The 18,624-nt window shown below is 49.3% G+C and overlaps 8 protein-coding genes across 8 annotated transcripts; 2 read left to right on the top strand and 6 right to left on the bottom strand.

Moving 5' to 3' along the window:
• Window positions 1–22: 22 nt before the first annotated feature.
• FPRO_04662 (putative NIP7 protein, required for efficient 60S ribosome subunit biogenesis) lies at window positions 23–648 on the bottom strand (the record flags this gene model as incomplete). Its single annotated transcript, XM_031230198.1, has 2 exons — window positions 23–363; window positions 423–648. The coding sequence occupies 2 exons, from the start codon at window positions 646–648 to the stop codon at window positions 23–25; spliced, it is 567 nt and encodes a 188-aa protein (XP_031080358.1).
• Window positions 649–1,501: 853 nt separating this feature from the next.
• On the bottom strand, window positions 1,502–2,017 carry FPRO_04661 (uncharacterized protein; the record flags this gene model as incomplete). The annotated part of the gene is made up of 1 exon (XM_031230197.1): window positions 1,502–2,017. One exon carries the CDS (start codon window positions 2,015–2,017, stop codon window positions 1,502–1,504), a length of 516 nt encoding a protein of 171 aa, XP_031080357.1.
• Window positions 2,018–3,097: 1,080 nt separating this feature from the next.
• Window positions 3,098–4,008, top strand: FPRO_04660 (uncharacterized protein; the record flags this gene model as incomplete). The annotated part of the gene is made up of 2 exons (XM_031230196.1): window positions 3,098–3,814; window positions 3,886–4,008. 2 exons carry the CDS (start codon window positions 3,098–3,100, stop codon window positions 4,006–4,008), a joined length of 840 nt encoding a protein of 279 aa, XP_031080356.1.
• Window positions 4,009–4,430: 422 nt separating this feature from the next.
• FPRO_04659 (uncharacterized protein) lies at window positions 4,431–6,209 on the bottom strand (the record flags this gene model as incomplete). The annotated part of the gene is made up of 1 exon (XM_031230194.1): window positions 4,431–6,209. One exon carries the CDS (start codon window positions 6,207–6,209, stop codon window positions 4,431–4,433), a length of 1,779 nt encoding a protein of 592 aa, XP_031080355.1.
• Window positions 6,210–6,873: 664 nt separating this feature from the next.
• Window positions 6,874–8,703, bottom strand: FPRO_04658 (putative RNA helicase, mitochondrial; the record flags this gene model as incomplete). Its single annotated transcript, XM_031230193.1, has 1 exon — window positions 6,874–8,703. One exon carries the CDS (start codon window positions 8,701–8,703, stop codon window positions 6,874–6,876), a length of 1,830 nt encoding a protein of 609 aa, XP_031080354.1.
• A 483-nt stretch (window positions 8,704–9,186) lies between these two features.
• Window positions 9,187–10,864, bottom strand: FPRO_04657 (uncharacterized protein; the record flags this gene model as incomplete). Its single annotated transcript, XM_031230192.1, has 3 exons — window positions 9,187–9,253; window positions 9,308–10,571; window positions 10,627–10,864. 3 exons carry the CDS (start codon window positions 10,862–10,864, stop codon window positions 9,187–9,189), a joined length of 1,569 nt encoding a protein of 522 aa, XP_031080353.1.
• Window positions 10,865–13,094: 2,230 nt separating this feature from the next.
• Window positions 13,095–14,525, top strand: FPRO_04656 (uncharacterized protein; the record flags this gene model as incomplete). The annotated part of the gene is made up of 3 exons (XM_031230191.1): window positions 13,095–13,164; window positions 13,217–14,218; window positions 14,296–14,525. The coding sequence occupies 3 exons, from the start codon at window positions 13,095–13,097 to the stop codon at window positions 14,523–14,525; spliced, it is 1,302 nt and encodes a 433-aa protein (XP_031080352.1).
• Window positions 14,526–15,888: 1,363 nt separating this feature from the next.
• Window positions 15,889–17,049, bottom strand: FPRO_04655 (uncharacterized protein; the record flags this gene model as incomplete). Its single annotated transcript, XM_031230190.1, has 3 exons — window positions 15,889–15,965; window positions 16,019–16,837; window positions 16,902–17,049. The coding sequence occupies 3 exons, from the start codon at window positions 17,047–17,049 to the stop codon at window positions 15,889–15,891; spliced, it is 1,044 nt and encodes a 347-aa protein (XP_031080351.1).
• Window positions 17,050–18,624: the final 1,575 nt, after the last annotated feature.

The following is an 18,624-nucleotide window of genomic DNA, read 5'->3' as shown; positions in this document are numbered from 1 at the left end:
ACGAAGCAAACCATACTGCCCTCTACCCCGTCGCAAACAAGTTGTCTTCGTCACGGAGGTACTCTCCACAGTCGGCCTGTCTGAAACAAGTGACACCGGTAGGATCCAATCTTCGGGCCTCGGCAGTGCTGCGGGCAGTGACACCAAATCCGAGCGGTGTATCGTTCATGCTGTAGACAACAACTCCCTGGTGTTCGGGGCAGTCCTCTGACCAGCGACCGACATGCGCCTTGACGATGTTGCTGCCGTATAGGAAGGGCATAGTTCCGTTCTCCTTGACCCAAATCTTGTAGCGGGCGTGCTCGGAAATGATGGGAAGGGCTGTGATGTGCAGGCGAAACTTGCCAGACTTTGTGAACTTGCCTGTGAAATTTGAAGGTTAGCTAGAGAACATTATGGCATTTATCAAGGGAGAGACATACCAAGACAGGTTCCTAGAGAGAGAAGCTTATCACGAGCAATAGAGGTCGCCAGGTTGGCGATCGAGAGACGAACGTAAAAGACACGATCGCGAACTAGGCGGAAGACATAGCGATCAGGGTTGGGGGAGTCGTCGAGGGGTGCGATCAGGTTCTTGAGGGAGCCACCGGTGTAATTCGCCAGTTTCTCGAACAGAGTCTGGGTCTCCTTTTCTGTGAGAGGGCGCATTGTATCGTTAGGAACTGGTGATTGATGGTGTTGGTGATGTTGTTCAATGGCGGGATGACTTGGCTTCGCAAAGGAAAAAAAGTTGATGGAGCGGAACTGATAAGGATTCTTATCAGTCGGCGGCTGAAGGTGGAGCGGAGGTTTAAATGGGTAGGTGGGGACCCTCAACTACCTACCTACTAGGTAGGAAGTAGGTAGGATACCTTAGAAAATGGCTAATGAAGATACCTAAATTTCATCGCAGCGTTATTCAAACAGCAATAGAAAATAATGCATTAGCATACATGGAGAGTCCGTATCTTTAGTAGCAGCCTAGTAGTTAGTATTGTGTTAGTTTCTCTTAAGATGGATGTAGAGAAATTCAGGTGGTCCTATTCACAAAAAGCAACTTATAACGTTCAATTACTCGCTCAGATAAACCAGGTCTGGGACGATTTATATCATAAACAGGTAAAACATATACACCAGAATAGTAGTATCAAGGCTGACAGTGAAGCCCACAGATCTAATTATAGCCCTTTAAATGTGTTTACTCTTCGGATGGCGTTTCTCAGACTTAACGTCAGCTGAGTCCCCGGAACGATTTATCATTGTAAAAAGAGATTTATGACGCCTGGTTAGGTACCCATTTAGCGGTTCGAGCCAAAGAAGAAGCAAAAAATTAGAAGAAGAAAAAAGAAGACTTGCTGTTTCCATACAACTTAGCACCCAAACAGATACTCACCAACCAATATGTCTCATAGTCTCCCGGCTAAAGGTTGTTTAGTGTCTAGCCGATACTTGTCGCAAAGGACTTGCCTAAGCGTCTTGAAATTCTGTTTAGCACAGTAATACAGTGTTCTTCGATTCATCTCTATCCAAATCTTGGGAGCTTCTGTGGGCTCGAGTTCAGCCGTGACCAAGCCCATGAGGTCAGCGTTGACAGTATGATGTCTCTTAATTCCGAGATGGATTTTTGACCAAGGACAGACAGTTTCAGACCAGCAAAATCTTGTATAGCGTCGATCTCCTTGCTCCAATCGAGACGGTGAGATATCAAGTACTTAATGGCCTGGTCCTCAAGGTTATAGAGGTTCATGAGATCCTCTTGGGTCAAATGTCCATGACATGAGAGGGTATAATCGTTTATAATGTCTCCCCACATATTCAGCTGTGGTAAGCTCCCGAAAGCAATATTTCTCAAGATAGGCTTTGTGCCTTCAAGAGACCTAGGATTTGCATTGACTTTGAATATGTGCCAGGTCATTCGCCAAGCGAGGTAACCCTTCTGAAGCTCATCGTATCCATGTTTCGAGGGCTGCTCAAACACTAGACCCATGATGAGGTAAGGTGGATAGGTTGAGAATACCTCATAAAGTTTCGTAGACATTGATGCTTTACATGTCGTATCCGGTCTTCAGTAATGGCATTGTGTGGCAGGCTGGTAGATGTGCCCATATCAGTGTTGTCTGGTCTTTTAGACACATCTTTGACTTTTGTCGTTGGGTCCGTTAGATCATCTATGCCCGCCTGAGACGCGTGCTCATCCAGATACCTTAACATGCAAGATTTGCAATGTTCTTCGCCAACTTTAAGGCAGTTATACTTCAGATGTTTACGTGTGCTACTTGATAGGTCAGTTCTTCCCATTGTAAATCGTGACCAAGGCAGTGGTGGCAGTAGGATTTGGATATCCTTTATCAGTGTCAGTTGAAAATGACGAAGTATCATGAGAAACTCTCATACCTGCCGCCCAGCGTATCACGGAAGACTCGATTATGGGAAATTATGTGTCTACTCGAGACTTGAATATACTGACAAGACTCCAGATGTTCAACGTAGAGAACTGTCTGAATGTCTCCAAAGAGTGGATTCACTGAACATATTACTCTGTAGGGAGGTAGGGATAGGGTTGGGAGTCAAGGCTGCTAACGTGATTGGTCAGCTAGTGGCCAAACTCCAATGGTATTGGTATTGGATATCTGATTGATAAAGCGAAGTGCAGCTCAGAGTGTAGGAGAATCCAATTTAGCTACTAACTTAGTTAACCTGTACTTACTATAGACTATAACTTGTCAAGGCGCCTGTAAAAGTGTTGACAACATATACAGAGGAAAGAAAATAGATGCTTAGGGTACAGAACTTCAAGATGAACAAAACAAACAAGTATGCCCGGAGCTGGAAGAATAACCAAGATCTTATTGATTTGATCAATTGGACTCTAAGGTACTCTGTGGTATCTGAACCTCGAGTACCAAGCTTCAGGCACCTGGTGCATCCATCGTAGAGGTACCTAGGTGAGGCCCAGTGTAAGTAGCTTGTCCTAGCTCCTAACTACCCCACCCACCCCGCCATTGAATAACACATAATAGCTTCCAATCCGTAACTCAGCTGCTCCAGCTCTTGATTCCGACATCTTCACTTTCGTCTTTTCTATATTGAAAACATCAAGACTCACAACCAAAAGAAAATGCAGCGTAACCATATCTCAGATGCGAACGAACCGTTCCCTAAGCCACAGGCTCTCGCCTCCGCCACAACGACACACGCGCAAAGCAGATTCCGCATCTCGACCCGCAAGCTACCCATCTCCAAAGCCGGTACCATCGATGCACTCACCGAAAAGATTGGCATTCCGATGCCGGAGATGATATTTGGCGAAAATGTCGTCGGAATTGAACATGTGCCTTCCGGCTGGTCCCTGTATTTCAACACTCCAGATGCGCTTGACGCCGTCGACAAGACAGATCGCCACATGCTCAAGGTTGCATATGCCCGAGACTGGGAGAGTACCCGAGAAGGCACCACACAGGGTATAAAGGAAGTTGTGAAGCCCTATGACTGGAGCTACTCGACGACATATACTGGTAGCATCGAAGCCTCGGCTTTGCAGTTTGCGCCTACCGACAAGGTGATACCCATTGAGCTCCTGAAGCGTCGAGACCCCATCTTGTTCTTTGACGAAGTTATGCTCTACGAGAGTGAGCTGGACGACAACGGCATATCCATCTTCAGCGCCAAAGTCCGCGTGCACGAGAAGCGCATGCTTTTGCTGTGTCGGTTGTTTATGCGCCTGGACAATGTTGTCCTGCGGATACGTGACACCAGGGTCTATGTCGATTTTGAGACTGATGAGGTTATTCGCGAATACTCGGCGCAAGAAGAGACCTACGAGAACGTCAAGAGGGTGAGTGTGGATTTGTGAAAATGTTTTTGACCCCAGTCTTCCATGATGCAATGCTGACTTTGGCGCTGCAGAAACTTCTCATGTCTGGGAGACTGCCAGACGACATTACAATCGCACTGAGAGATCCCAACGTCCTAGCTCCACTACTGCCGCTTGTAGAGCATCGGGCAGAAGCTCTCAACCCAAGTACATGAGAACAAATCAGGACAGGAAAAGATGAACACCAAGTAACGGCGTTTCTGGAGTTGATATATATCACACATTGCTCAATGTGTAAGGCGGGATGAAAATCGCAAATCAATGATTTAGTTGTCTGATTACAATAAGCCATCAGAGTCCTCTTTGGACACGCGCCGTAGACTTCACGTTTTGACCCAACTATGAGACGGGATCGATTCTTGCCCTCCCCAATGTACAATGCAAGTATGAGCCCGAAACAGACATCATTCAGAAACCTTCATAAAATACCCTGGCCTGGCATACTCCCTTCATGTAACTCCCTTGGTTTTTCTCGAAAACAGTTGCTCCAACCCGCTAAACGCCCTGGCCCTTTTCCTTGCATATTACTTAGCGCCCTCATCTCATTCTTTGTGCTTTGCTTTGCTCCGTTTGTGCTTCATCGTGCAAGTGGAGACGAACTCTGCGTAACCTCCTCAAAGTCAAGTTCCCACCGGTCAACCTCTTTGAACTTCCTTGCTGCTTGCTTCAGCTCATCAGCTGATGGAGTGCTTGCATTCTCGCCACTTCCGTTCTCAAAAGTATCGTCTGGGAGTGGCTGGAAACGACTGGCTTCGTGCTCATCCTCGTCTTCATCGCTGCCAGCATCATTTTCATTCTCCTTGTCCGATGACCGACGCGAGTAAGTCTGTGCATTGCGACCCGTTTGCCTGTCAGAGGTTGGCTGTCTGGGCTTAAGAGCCTGCGTTGGGCGCCCGCCTCGTGATCCTGGCCGCCTTGCGCCTCCGCGGCTGGTCGATCGTCCGCCTCGTCTTCGGCGCGCAGCCCGACCGTCAAGATACGATAGCTCATCCTCGTCCTCCCCGATACCGGATGTGTCATGCTCCTCGTCGCTTTCCAGTCCTAGTGGGTCCCGCTGCTTCTTGTAATGGCGCTTCGGAAGTAGACTCGTCAAGTCGGCAGTTGTTATCTTTGGTGATGGTTGCTGACGTCGAGTTGTAGCCCGACCCCGAGACTTCGATGCCTCTGCATAATTGGGAGAGTGTGTCAGAGAAGGAGGTGAAGAGACATCTGAAAAGTTAACGGCGCGAATAGGTGTTGTGGCAGAAGGCCTTCGGCGCCGCTTAGCCAAGGTATGAATATCAGGCCAGTTCACGTCCTCTGAATCACTACTTGCAGGTAGGGCCATGAGCTCCTCGTTATTGATGGGAGTAACAGGCCTGTCCAGAAGTACCGGAGATGGTCCTAGGGGAGAATCGAGATCTGACAGTGAAGAATCGCTTGCATCATCAGAAATTACCCGGGGTGCAGGTCCAGCTTCTTCCTCTGATTCCTCACCCGCGTCTCTCTCAATTCGCGATATCTTATCAGGCCTACCACTACTTGGTAAAGCATCTTCACTCTTTCTTTTCCTGTGCTTCGGTCCTGCAGAGACTTCCGGGGAGGCAGGCACCTCGATCTCCAGTTCGGTCTCGGGCTTTGTCCGCCGCCGGTTGTTGAGAGGTGTCGACTCAGCTTCAGGCACAAAATCGTCCTCATCCTCGTCCTCGCTCGCTGAATCCGGTTCCTGCCCCGCGGCATTTTCTTCCGGTCGAGGCTTTCGTGCAGTTCCCAAAATGCTCGGCTCTCGTGCGCGCCGCTTGAAGGCACCAAAGTGAAGTGTCGAGCTGATACTGGGTGTATTGCCGCCGCGGCTACTGGGCCTAATGGGAGGGTCGTTGCGCCCAATAATGCTAGATTGGCGTGGTCTGCGCCTGAAGTTGCTCAAGTTGAGAGAGGATGCATCAGCTGAGCGCAATCCTGGTCGGGTATCGTCGTCCTCGAGCCCAAAACTATCGTCAAGATCGCCAAACACGCTATCCGCTAAATCTAGTCCAGTCGTATCCCTTCTTCGAGTCGGTGTAGCTGTCACTCGTCGTCCACCTTCAATTGAGCTTCCAGAATCTCCATCCTCAACACTCTTACTGGCTATGGAAGTAGGATCCTCGTTGGCTAGCTTGTCTAGCGCTGCGTCGCGACGCCGATTCGCCGCGAGAACATCTTGCTCGTTGACGGCACTTGAATAAGCACCTGAAGATCGCGTCGTCCGCCTACGGCCTCTCTCGGGAGACTGAGTCGGTCGGGGAACTTGGTTGTCACTTGCATCGGGTGAAGGTGATCGTGCATGAGACTTGGCAGATTGTGCGGGTGCACGACGCGCACGTTTAGCTCGAGGCATTGAGGTAACAGATCTGGAATATGTGTCGCAAGGAAGTAGTTTATAGAAGTGGTAATCGAGATATTCTTTGCGACTTTGGAGAAGAGCTTCTCGAGACAAAGTCCGGGGGGTGGGTTTTGGGTGGGATGAGAATATGCGATTAACCTATGATGATGATGGTATTGTGCGAATGGGGGAGAGAAACACGCCAAAGAAACGCGACGCGACATTGAAGGTACGTACCCACTAACCTACTAACCTAGAAGGTACCTAGGTTAGTACCTAAAGGTAGCGGGATTGAGTTAGTACCTTAGGTACTAGGTGCCTTGCGGCCTGATCGAGGTTCGATGGCCCACCAAACACCAAGCGCTTTGACCCACAGAAGCTTGACGATCAGCATAGTTAGGTTAGCAGTCAGAGCCGCCTACTTCTTAATTTGAACGCCATTATTCAGACCATATACGACAAATTTGAGGTTTTGGTGAATCTTATTAGATAGGTATGCATATAAATCATAAAATGCTTAGATATTGTACATTTCCTCTATGGAGATATTCATAAGAATCTTTTACCCATCAATGCAGATACACTCAGTCCAACCCAGTAATATCGTATTCTTACATATTCATCCAATTACTCCATTCATTGTACATGATGCATAAAATGACAGCAGTATAGCGATTTTTTAAATCAGGGCCTGTCCTCTAAACATACTGTTCTTGACCTCTGCGACAACATCCTTTCTATCGTCGTTACCAACAAGCACAATGCCACGACCACGTCGACCCATTCGTCCGGCACGACCAAGTCGGTGGATAAAGTCAATGGTTGTGTGGGGGACATCATATAGAATCACATGACGGACTGCGAGGGTGTCAATACCCCTTGAGGCCAAGTCTGTAACGACCAGGACTCTCACGTTGGCCAGTGATCGAGCCTTGGAGGCAATTGACGGGGTTGGGATTCTAAGAGGCGCCGGAGAAGTAAAAGTCTCCAGAACTTCGCCGTGGCGCTTCTCAGGTGTATCTCTGTGGAGAGCCTCGGCATTGATTCCCTTCTCTCTGAGGTAGTTCGCCAGTTCCTCGGTCTTTTCCCGCTCGTTGACGAAAACCATTATGCGGCGAACATCAACTTCGCCCTTTACTGGTCCTTCGTGACTGGCAGACTCGCGGCCGATGGAGTAGATAGCATCGGCACAGGCGAGATCCTTCCTGTTGCGGTACGGTTCTCTGGAAACGTCAACGACGCCTAACTGGACACGTCGAGGGATGGCGTGGAGGTTGGGTGTGGTGATTCGGACCATCTTGGGGTAGTTGGTGGCGAGGAAGTTGTTGAGCTTGCGGGGAATCGTGGCTGAACAGCAGACAAACTGTTTCATGGAGGGTAGCGCTCGTTCGACAATACTGGTGGTGACTGGAGCAAAACTTCGGTCGAAAAGAGAGTCCGCCTCGTCGACGATTAGATGAGATACGCGGGAGAGGATATTGGGATCTGAATCGGCAATCGATGCGAGAAGATGAGGCGTTGAGACGATAACATCAACTCCCCTAGGTCCGTAGAGGTTACGCTGGATCTGCTGGGGTTTCAAATCTGAAGAGAGGAGTTCTGTCTTGAACTTGGCCACGTGTGACAGAGCTTTGGATACTTTTGTGACCTGGTGCGCAAGCTCCGCTGTGGGCACAAGGACGACAACCTTGGGGCGAGCCATGGTAGGATGCGGCTCGTCAAATGGCTTGCCCTTGGAATGGGCTTCCAGTTGTCGTTGCTTCTCGAGTTCCCATCGTTCACGGTAGGCCTTTAGCTCAGGATCCTCTGCTTCGGCAGTCTTGAGAGCATCGATAGCCGGCAACAGATAGGCCAAAGTCTTCCCGGAGCCAGTCTCTGCCGCTAATAAGAATGACCTCATCTCTTCTGTTGGTCTTTTCAAGTCGTCTGGACTTCTTTGTCCCAGCAAAGCTGGTATTGCTAGTCGCTGCACAGGGGTTGGCTTGATATCTGTCATGCCCTTAAAGAGCTCTTCGTTGACGGCCACTTGAAGGGCGGGGATGAGATCAAAGTTGTCGAACGTTTCGTAGTCAGTCATGCTTTCTTTCATTACTGTTCGCTTTCCGTACGAGACTGTAGCCAGGGCTCTCTGCATCTTGAGCGCTTTTCGGTCGTCTCCGTCTCTTGGCCCTCCTCTCCTGTTTTCCCTCTCTCTTGTCTTTCCTCCATTGCCATCTCTTCCTCCCATCGCACGATGCGGACCGACTCTCCGGGTAGAATCAATATTGGCATATTTCTTGTTCATGCCTCCAAAAGGACCTGGGGTTTCACGCCGTTGGCGCCGGTCATCGCGAGACGGAGGTGGTCGATCAACTCGATCTGAGAGAACCATGCGCGAGGGGCGAGGTTTGAAATGCTGCGAAACCAGGCGTTGACTAATGCATGTTTGTAGGGATGAACGTGCAACTGTAGTCGGCCGAGATGAACGAATACAAACCGAGCAAACGGATCTCGTTGCTATGCGCTGCATAATTGTCGGGCTTCATGCGATGAAAACAACTGTGTTGCAGAAATATTCTTGGTGATAATATGATACTGATCAATGGTGGAGTTTTTTTTTTTAAACTGAAGTCGGGCCTCGGAGTCTTTTTCACCGACGCAGACACCATATCTACCCCACATGCTCCCTGAAAGGTCCAGGTATGATGGAGTTATCTCACCTCATGTTACGGATACAATATGAAGACCAAGGTTTAATAACAGTACGTGATAAATCGTACTCGTCGGTTTATTATTCGCATCAACAAAATAAACATGCTTCCTAGTGGCTCCTAGGACTCGTATAGGTTTCTACTTTCCATTGCTCACGGCCCTGTTTTGTTATCTATCCTCCTCGGTTCGTACACGTACAGTCGCTGTTTATCCCTGCATCGTCGATGTCCTTCCTATCCGTTATTATGAAAACTACCCAATCCAGTCCAAAGCCTGAATCAACGTTAGAAGGTTACTGCTCTTAGTGGTCGGCCGCCTGCCACCACCCTATCCCAATGGCGACAGCGAGGGCTCCCGTTGTAACGATTCTGAAGCATCCTTGTTAAGAAGCATTCTCTTCGACATGTCAAGTAGGTACTCACAAAGGCACAACACTGCCACGCGGCGGTGCTCGAGAAGGATCCCCTGAAGCCGCCGTTTTCTTGATGTCTTTGCCAATAATTGGATCTGCTGTTGGTTGTGACTCTTTTGAGGATTGAACTGCTTCGGACTCGGGGATTCTGGACGATTCATTCTGCACAGATTTACCGATCGATGGCGTATCGCTGGATGGGCTGTCGACCGCTTGGGAGATTGCAACCGCTGGGGTATCTGCAGCCGTGGTGGCGCTGGAGGCCTTGTCGTGTAGAGTATTCTGGGCCTCATAACTTTCAACTTGAGATGCTGACTCGCCATTGGTCTTTGTACTGGGGTTTACCTCTGGGGTCTTCATTACGACGGCTTCGTCTTCCTCACTAGGGGGTGACTTCTGCCCGACCGGCTTGCTCTTGGAGTTGGGGTTCGGTAGAGATACAACGGCAGGGCCTGCTGATTGCTTGCTTGAAGCAGGCTTGGGCTCCTCTTCGATCGAGCCTAGAGATACTAAGGAACGAGTTCGCCCGAAACTATAAGAAGGTCTGCTGTCTCGTCTCCTAGTGACGGTAGGACTCAAAGACGCGGGTGACAGACACAAGTCATCGTTAGAGTCCAGACTAGTCCTTCTAGATGAGATTACACGAGGTGACAGAGGAATGTCCTCGAGATGAGTCTGGTCTTCTCCAAGGTGAGTCTGAATGGTCCGAATGGCATCAAGGATGGAGCCGCGATCGGAAGGGAAGGTCTCGAGTGTAGGGTCGTTGACGTCAATGTCGGAAGATTCGCTATGCTTCGATTTGGCTCTTGAACTTTGACCTGGGCTATTGACTGCAATCGGAGCTGAGTCTGACTCTTCTCCAAAATCATAAGCACCAAGACACTCGTGTGCAAACAGTGGCATTTTCATTTCCTCGGAGTCCTCCTTCGCATCGTTTGCGAGCGTTTCGTGCGCCAGAAGAGGTGCCTTGAAGGCCTCTACTTCGGCTTCCTCCTTGGACTCATCGCCCAGAGTCTCATGCGCCAACAATGGTATCTCGTTGTTATGGGTTTCTTTTTCATCATCTTTACCTGGCGACTCGTGGGCAAACAATGGAACCTTGAAATCTTCCGCATTCTCGCCGACGGATTCTGCTTCTGTAGATGTCGAGGGGAGCTGACTGGCAGGGTTCAAACTGATCGCTGGCGTATCGACGCCCGCTGGTGCGATCTGCTCTTCAGCTGGCTTTTCAGGTGCACGTATAACATTGTTCTGATTTCCGGAATCATCGGTTGCTTTGTGACAAAATATCAGGAAGCAACTCGAGGTAGGGAACGGCTCTGAACTCACCAGTAGGATAGTTCTCAGCTAGAGTCCAATTGTCATGACCTATGCGGAGCTTGAACTGGTAATCCTGATCAGGTTCCAGCATAACCTCGGACTGAAAAACATGGTCTCCGTTTTGGTCAGTAGTGTATTCCATCTCTTGAAGTTGCCATTGTGGATCAGTGAAGGAGCCTGCAAGAAAGACAGGAGGTGAGGCACCAGGCTTCTTGTAGGCAATTGTACATGGCATTTTGGAGGACATGGTGGGTGGGTTGAGCCGAAAATAGACTGATACAGTAAGTAACTCGGAGCCGAGACAGAAGCGTGGTCAAAATGTATACGCGAATGAACAGTTAAATGATGAGGCAAAGGCGTGATTAAAGGAGATCGCAGGTTTCTAAAAAAAAAAAAAGGTTACTGAGTTGGCATCGATGCTCTGATTTCGGAGCGCGCGAGAATCGAACGACAGACAGGGATGGATGGATGGATGGATGGATGGATGGATGGATGTCCGTACCTCTATCGACACAGGGTGATGATCCAGAGATCAATATAACAGGATCACAACGCATTGACAACAGGTCGAAAAAGCGCGACACGTAAAGAAATTGAGGGAAAACTAGGTAAAGGGGAGGTGTAGAATGACGAAAGAAAGAAAGTGAGAAAGGCTAATGATGGAAGTTGGGTGAAGATATGGGTGAGGAGGAGAACGGAGGGAGGAGGCGGGATGACGACAGCTGAAGGTCAATGCAACACCAACCTGGAGCTGGAGCTGGAGCTTGAGTCTTGCAGCCGGTCGATGCCTTTGGTCTTTGCGAGGAGCAAGGCACCTAACAATTGACAGTCGAGGACGAATCTCAAGGACAAGAAGACAAGGGAGAATAACGGAATAAGACGTTGGAGTCTGCCGTTGGGGCCTAAACACGTGAGTTTGCATTGACTTTCTCAAGTCACTTTTAGTTAAGGTATTTCAGCAGTACCTACCTACGCCAAGGATTCTTATTAGGTGCATACCCCCTAGAACATGGAAGTGCTGGATAGACGTCATTGAGCTCAATGGACTAGAGAGAGCGGGCAGAGAACTGTAATTCGTGATCGAAGAAGTGACTAGATCACATCCATGTATATGAGGAACTCTTGCATGACCTACCATACCTAAAAGGTGTTAGCAATCTATAGACAATCCCAGGCCCAACTCAGTACCAATCTTCGTGTTGAAGGCTACTACGCCGTAATCCGGGGTTGATCACGATCTGCAGTGACGGCGGACAGGTCTTGACTTGCCTTGGAGTTTACCAATTAGCTTCGGTGCCTTGTTTTATAGCCGCCGATCTATGCGCTCCTTGGCAATTGGTAATATCGCAGTTGATCTCTCGATCCATTTTGACCCGTTCCCGCTATATCCCCAGCACAAAGATCCCTTTGAGTTCATGCACGTCAATCTACGGGAGCAGGGAAGAAATCAGCAACTACCCGTGGGTTATGAATACGATGGCCCAGCACTTGTGAGACTAGGGGCATAACATGACTGGGTACTTACCTTACGCACTTATGGGTAGAACTACGGTGAACCGTGCGCCCCCGCATTCCAACCGTTTTCAAGGTGTCGAAGCGCGTTATGAGCATGTCTCTGCGTCCTCTCGCTTGGTTGGGATCAAATATTGGGCATGCTCCAGCTGTCTTTCCCTGCTGTAGACAACCCAAGTTATTGGCGTTCAGGGCTTGAAACCATCAAGCTGGTCTGGGCCTCCAGCTCGGAAGATATTCGAGTGCTGCTTGGTTACCTGCCCGAGTAGAAGAGTATCAGGAGATCCTTAGTCCGCTAACCCCACTACCCAGCTCAACCTTGCACCGCCGAAAGAGCCTCCTGAGAAGTGGGACCACCCTGGTTTTACTGTCTGCATTAGAGATATCCTGGCATCCAATCGGTGGGGATCGGTGGTTGGTGGTTGAGCTTCACCCATTAACTGAAGTGAAGTGAACCGACTTGAGCTGAGAAATGCATAAAGATATTGAAACCAGGAACGAGTACATCAATGCCTAGGTAGTACAATTGGTGATGAGGTAGGTAGAGACGACATCATATCACATTCCCCGTCTCGTCTCTAAAATGAAATTGGCTGGTGCTCTTGAATTGGCTTTCGACGGTGCGGCTCTTCCCACTGAGTAGCCCCACCTTTAACCTACCTACCTTAAGTACCTTACAGCAAGTGGATGAAAAATTGAGAATGGAAAATACCGTTGCCAGCTTCTGACCTCATCGTTCACGGCGAACACAACCTCGCATGCGTACCTACTCACGCAACCGGCGCAATTCAAAGAACCCTTCTCTTAAACCATCGTAGTTTCAGTCGCGTACCTAAGAACCACTCAAGCTTATCTCTTCTGCTCCATCGGTTGTACATCTAGACTGCATCATCAGCGGCGGACTTGCTTTTTTCCTTGCTTCGCATTTCATCTCGTCGAATCACTCGAAACAGATACCTAGCAATATGTCGATTCCACCTCAACTCATCCGCGTAAAGCGCAAGCGTGACGATGAGTCTCCTGTGACCTTTCTACGTACGCCTTATTCTCCTGCGCGCTTACTATAGCAGAATCTAACTCGATCCAGAGTTTGACGAAGGCGCAAAACGCCATCGAAGTGACAGCAAATGGGTCTACCAAAGGAGGCACCCCGGCCCTTGGTCCCCGACGATAGAGAGCCCATCACCGTCTCTTCGTGATGCCAAGCCAGTCATTCATGTCTCGGGACCGAGCGATGATACACCACCAATAAAGAAGAGAGTCGACCCTGATGATGTCGCCCCTATACCGGACACCAAATCAGCCGAACCCTCCAGGGGCACCGAGCCACGACGCTTTCACATATCGAGGAAGATGATGATGGCCTCCAATGCGGCGCAACCATCGGGTGCTGGCCTAAATAAGCGAGCACGCTACGGACCTGCTGTCTTCGTCGAACGAAGCCGTGTAAAAGCCAGTCAACGAGCCTCTCAGGTTATGAAGACCATCCAGGCATCTATAGCAGTACCAAAAGTGCAACCAAGTCAAGACATAACGATGTCGTCAGATGCCTCGTCCGAATTGCGGCCTTCAGAGGAGCCACCACACCAGGAGCGACGACTTAAAAAGCCAGCAGCGAGGAGCAGACAGAACTCTCCTCTTCCTGTCCCCAATACGCGGTCTCCTCTTCCAACTTCCGTTATGAGTCCTCACAACCAAGATTTATCAAAGATAACTGCTGACATGAACGCCTGGGTTATGAAAGAGATTGGGGCTAATCTCGAGGATATGGAACAGGAAAAGCAAAGAGTCGCCAGATTCAAGCCTAAAGCTCCAGCTAAGAGATATCAGGAGCGTCACCCAGAAGTGGCTACAAGCACATCCGAGCCAAACGATGTCAGCATGAATATGGGTGAGAGCGAGGCAGAGGACGACGACGATTGGATCATTGAGGAATACGTCCGCATCCCTGCACACGCCATGACTGTCGATGTGGCACCGACCGACGTTGGCGTGTTGGTTCTTGATGGAAAAGAGGAGAGCAACCTATTCTACGGCCCTGAGCGTGATGAAGACGAGGACCTGGACGAAGATGACGAGGATGAGAATGGTGAGTCTACCGGCTAGTCTTGGGCAACACCCAGCGTGAAGAACTGAGAACCAAGACTAACAAAGCCACCTTGTTAGCCGAGAACTACTACACGGCTGACTATCCAGAAGACGAGGTAGAGTCAGATGATGAATACGGACGCCATCCTTATGGCTATCGGAATGGAAATGCATCCGACGACGAAGAGTTTGACAACATGTACTATGACGAAAGCGACAATGACATGGTCCTCGACGGCGACGGTGACGACGATGCCACCATGGCTCGTATCAGGACCTATATGAGGCACAGCAAAGCCTTTCAATAGAAGCACATAGATAGAGTAACAAACTAGTCTAAAGATTTTGAGGCATTAGACTTTCAGCCTAGCAGCAACAAATCGACATGTCCCAACATGTCAACCACCACAAACATATCTTACACGCCCTCGCCGTCAACACCAACGGACAGTGTAGGATAGTCATCCCCCACCCCCGACTTCTCTACCTCGCATTCTTATCCTGAGGACCCTTGATTGTGTAAGCCACAACGTTGTACCCCTGAGGCGTGACACCTTAATCATTCAACAATAGATGCAAAGATCCCGATCTGGCATGGCCAATCCTCTTTTGTCCACCGAATAGGCTCGAAGAATCCGTCACACGGTGGAAGTTGTCCATTCTTTGCCCGCGCTGAGGGGGAGGAGGGTGTTTGACTATGAAATGCACCGGTATCGAGATAATAACTGGTTTGTACGCCAGGGTTCGTGTTGAAGTCCATGTTGGCGAGGGGGATCTGGCATCTAATCTTGCATCTGTACATCGTCTAGATACGCCGTCCTCGAGACACGTGCCATGTCCGAGATGGTATCCAGGAACTTTCAGCCCTGGACTAGCGGCCTGAACTGTGTCACCCCATAGGGATCTACATGTTTGCCTGCGCTTTATCAAAGCAGACGCGAAATGCCGAATGAATTGACTTAGATTCTTGGCAATCGCTTGTAGGGGAGAGGGGTGGAGGCAGTGGCTTTAATATTATAAGCTTGCAGAGCATGACATCTACATCTGAGCTTAAGCTTGTTATAGTCAAATGCCAAGTGAATCAAAACAGATTTCAGATACAGAAGCTTTGTGCCAAGACATGAAAAATACAATACACTTGGCGTGGTGTTGGCAACTGAAGTGTTTTGCATGCCGATTGTACCATAGTAATGCCTCTGCTATATCCATTGGTCTCATTATTTTGGGGGAATCAATCGTGATTCGTCTAATCGTACAAACATATGAAAAACACACCAACTCAACATGTCAACCAGCTATCTCTTTTGCCCGCCCCCAGTTCTATCCTTCCCCGGCGGTACTTTGCATGGTGCTGTTACATCATGTCCAAGAGTGGTCTGTAAGAAACTCGAGGGTTGGAAAAGTGAACACGAAACAAAATGTGCGTATATGACAAAGGAGATTTAGAGACATGCTTTGGGGTATGGTAGGAAGATGATCATCGTGTCGTCAGAAATTCGGTCGTTGAATAGCGTGATATTGAACTCTTCGAGTTCAAACCAAATAGGAAAAGGAAACAATTCGCTTCATCAGTGGCAATGGTGGTCGAAATCACTTTGCCCTCGTCAGTATCTCCGCCGATTGTTGATTCAGGCTGCAAGCTTGGTCACAGGGGACAGCATGCTTCATTCCTCATAGCTTCAATCGTCGCTGCTCCTTTCTTCTACGTCTCTCTCGCCTGTCGCGATATTGCAAAGCTCTTTTGGCAGCTATAAGCAGTGTAAGTTTCATTACCATGTCTCAATGAGTAATAAATACGTACCCCAGTCTTGGGCCTTGAACTTAGTCTCAGCGTCGACCCACGAATAGTGAATAGCACGTTCGGGGTATCGCTGAGCTATGCCCAGTGGCTCCGTGGGTTTGTCCTGGCTATCCCGTTCACGAACCTTAATGCTGACATGCTGAGGTTCAAGGTCATCTTCGTTATCGAAGCAGAGCCAGCCCTCCTGATCCCAAACAGGTATGCGTTGGTTCATACGGTAATACCACGCTTGCAGACCTTGAATCGTGCGCTCGGGAGTAGTTCCGAACCGAGCTGCGAATTCTTGCTTGATACGCTGCCACTTCATCTTCTTGTCATGCCAGGCGTAGATGATGTAGTCACCTTCCTCTGTGGTGTACTTTTGGTTAATGTGCCGACCCTCGCCGTCTGGTGGTGGACTTGGATAGCAATGCGTGTTCAATGGTATTTGAATAGATGGGCGGCCAGCACCATAGCCGTAGTGAGTGTCTGGGTTTTGGTGGTTTCCCTGCAAAGATTGTTGTGGATGATCAACTGCAAGCGAGTCTCGATTATGGCCGCTGATGGTCTCTCTTCTCGACATCCGGTAGTCGTTAGGAAGGTCATCTGTTCGGAAATACCAAGGCGGTTGTGGTTGTGTAAAGTATCTCATAGGCTGAAGGACCATGGGGTTGCGAGAGAGTCCAGGGAGTGGAGATAATGGAGTCCAGGCCTTCACTGGTCCATGTGTTCGAATGAGGGCCTCAACCCCTTCGTCAAATTCTCCTAAACTAGGGAGCTTCACAATATTGTTCCCTTGAGGTGATACGGCGTCATGTAATCTGGGGAGGCTTGTGAACTCTTAGTATTGTTAGTCTCGAGTTTCCACGCTGAGGAGCTGAGTCTCTGATAAACCAGAACTTACCCTCAAATTTGACCCTAGGGCTTCCTGAGGTTGAACATGGTGGGGTTTGGGGTTGAGCCGAACATTGATAGGTGTGTGTCTGGCTCGGGTCTTCTGCCGAATGTCTCCTCGAGGCCCCCTCCATCTTGAGGAATGGATGAATACTCATTTTGATGGGCGTCTGGCAACTGTCACACAGCAAGCAGACGAGCCGATGTAAATGGTTCTGGTTTTTTGTTTTGATCCAGAGTTGTTTGTTATGATTCAGGTGGAAATGGGTCCCCTCTTGAAGAATTATCAGGGAGGCGTCTGACGGTAGTCGAAAACTTCGCGGCTGGCCGAGGGCAAAGGCAAGTGGAAACTAGATACGTCTTGGTTTGCAAGACCTAAGCAAGGGGCGAAGGGAGAGCAAAGGGACTATAAGAAAGAAGGGAGAGGTAGAGCCGGGAATATCTACTGGAAATGCCGATATCCTTTCGAATGTAGACAGCGTAATGGGAGGGGGGTCGACTCTCTTGTATTCGATTCGCGATGTGTTGAAGGTCTTATTGTCTGTAGGGCCAAGGCACGCTTTGATTTCAGCCGATGCAAACTCTCGCGTTCTTTTGTCTGGTACCTGGGCACCGGTAATAACCCAACATCAAAGGACGAGACGTTATTAAGTGATTGTCTCGACTTATGAAGGGGTCTGTGTGCCACCCCTGTCCGAGGTGATAGACGCTACCAACAGTTGGACTTGGCGTCAGACACAACGCTTTTCTTTTCTGGGGGACACCCTCTCCAAGACCCTCCCCGCCTAAGGGGAGATAAGGTGGAGCGAAGAAGCAAAAGCATCAACCGGGATCCTATCCGTACCTACGGCAGGGTTATAAGGATAGTTTCGTGCGGATACGTTGCTATGAGTGAGGGCGCCGCTTCGTCAGAGCAGCCTGTCAGCACGTGCAGAACTCGCCGCCGACTAGGATGATCGTCCTGCTTTACCATGCCTTTTACTACAGTTGCTTCTACTGCCATCCTTGGTGGAGCAACAAAGCCTGTGTATCGTATGTATGATGCATCCAACCCACCATGGTTCCGTAGGGCTTATCGGCTTGGCAAACAACTCCCTCCTTAGAGTGTGCAGTCACCAATACATTCCCCAACTACAAGTTGAGTTCACAAGAATAGGTCATGAGCCGTTTGACGGAAGATTACAGTAAAGAGGAAGAAAGAGCAGTACCTAGATAGCTCATCCTGTCTGGGGAGACCCGCATCGCGTAGAAGCAAGGGGCGGATAGTTGAGCCGAGTGACCTATCCCTAAAAAGAGGCACACACTCTGATCGAATTCGAGCACGGAGTACTCCTCCATAGCTGAGGCGGGATGTCCAAGAAGAGACGTGCTAGCCAGAATCTATCTTAATAATCCAATCGTGAAACTTTTCGCTTCCGATAATCAAACCATATGTTCTGGGTGGGTTTTTATTTTCCAAGGTGAACATTGGCCGTATCGTGGATAATAGGCTAGCCCATGGTCAAGGCACCCTAGCCCATCTGGCTCGCTAGACTGGGGAGTGGTCTATTTAACGCAGCCTCTGAGATCGCGTTAAGCCGAATTTGCACTGTCCGGGGCAAACCCTGTCGTCCAGATCCCAGCAAGATCTCACTCGAGATGTGTGAATGACATTGGCCAGGGGGTTGCCACTATGTTGGTGCTTCCAATCTAGGCCAATCTGCTGCCACTTTGACTGTACCCGGCAGCAGGCT

This window comes from Fusarium proliferatum (assembly GCF_900067095.1).
Source record: "Fusarium proliferatum ET1 genome assembly, contig: FPRO_scaffold004, whole genome shotgun sequence".
Taxonomy (NCBI): domain Eukaryota; kingdom Fungi; phylum Ascomycota; class Sordariomycetes; order Hypocreales; family Nectriaceae; genus Fusarium; species Fusarium proliferatum.
This window is presented reverse-complemented; position numbering and strand designations above follow the sequence as displayed.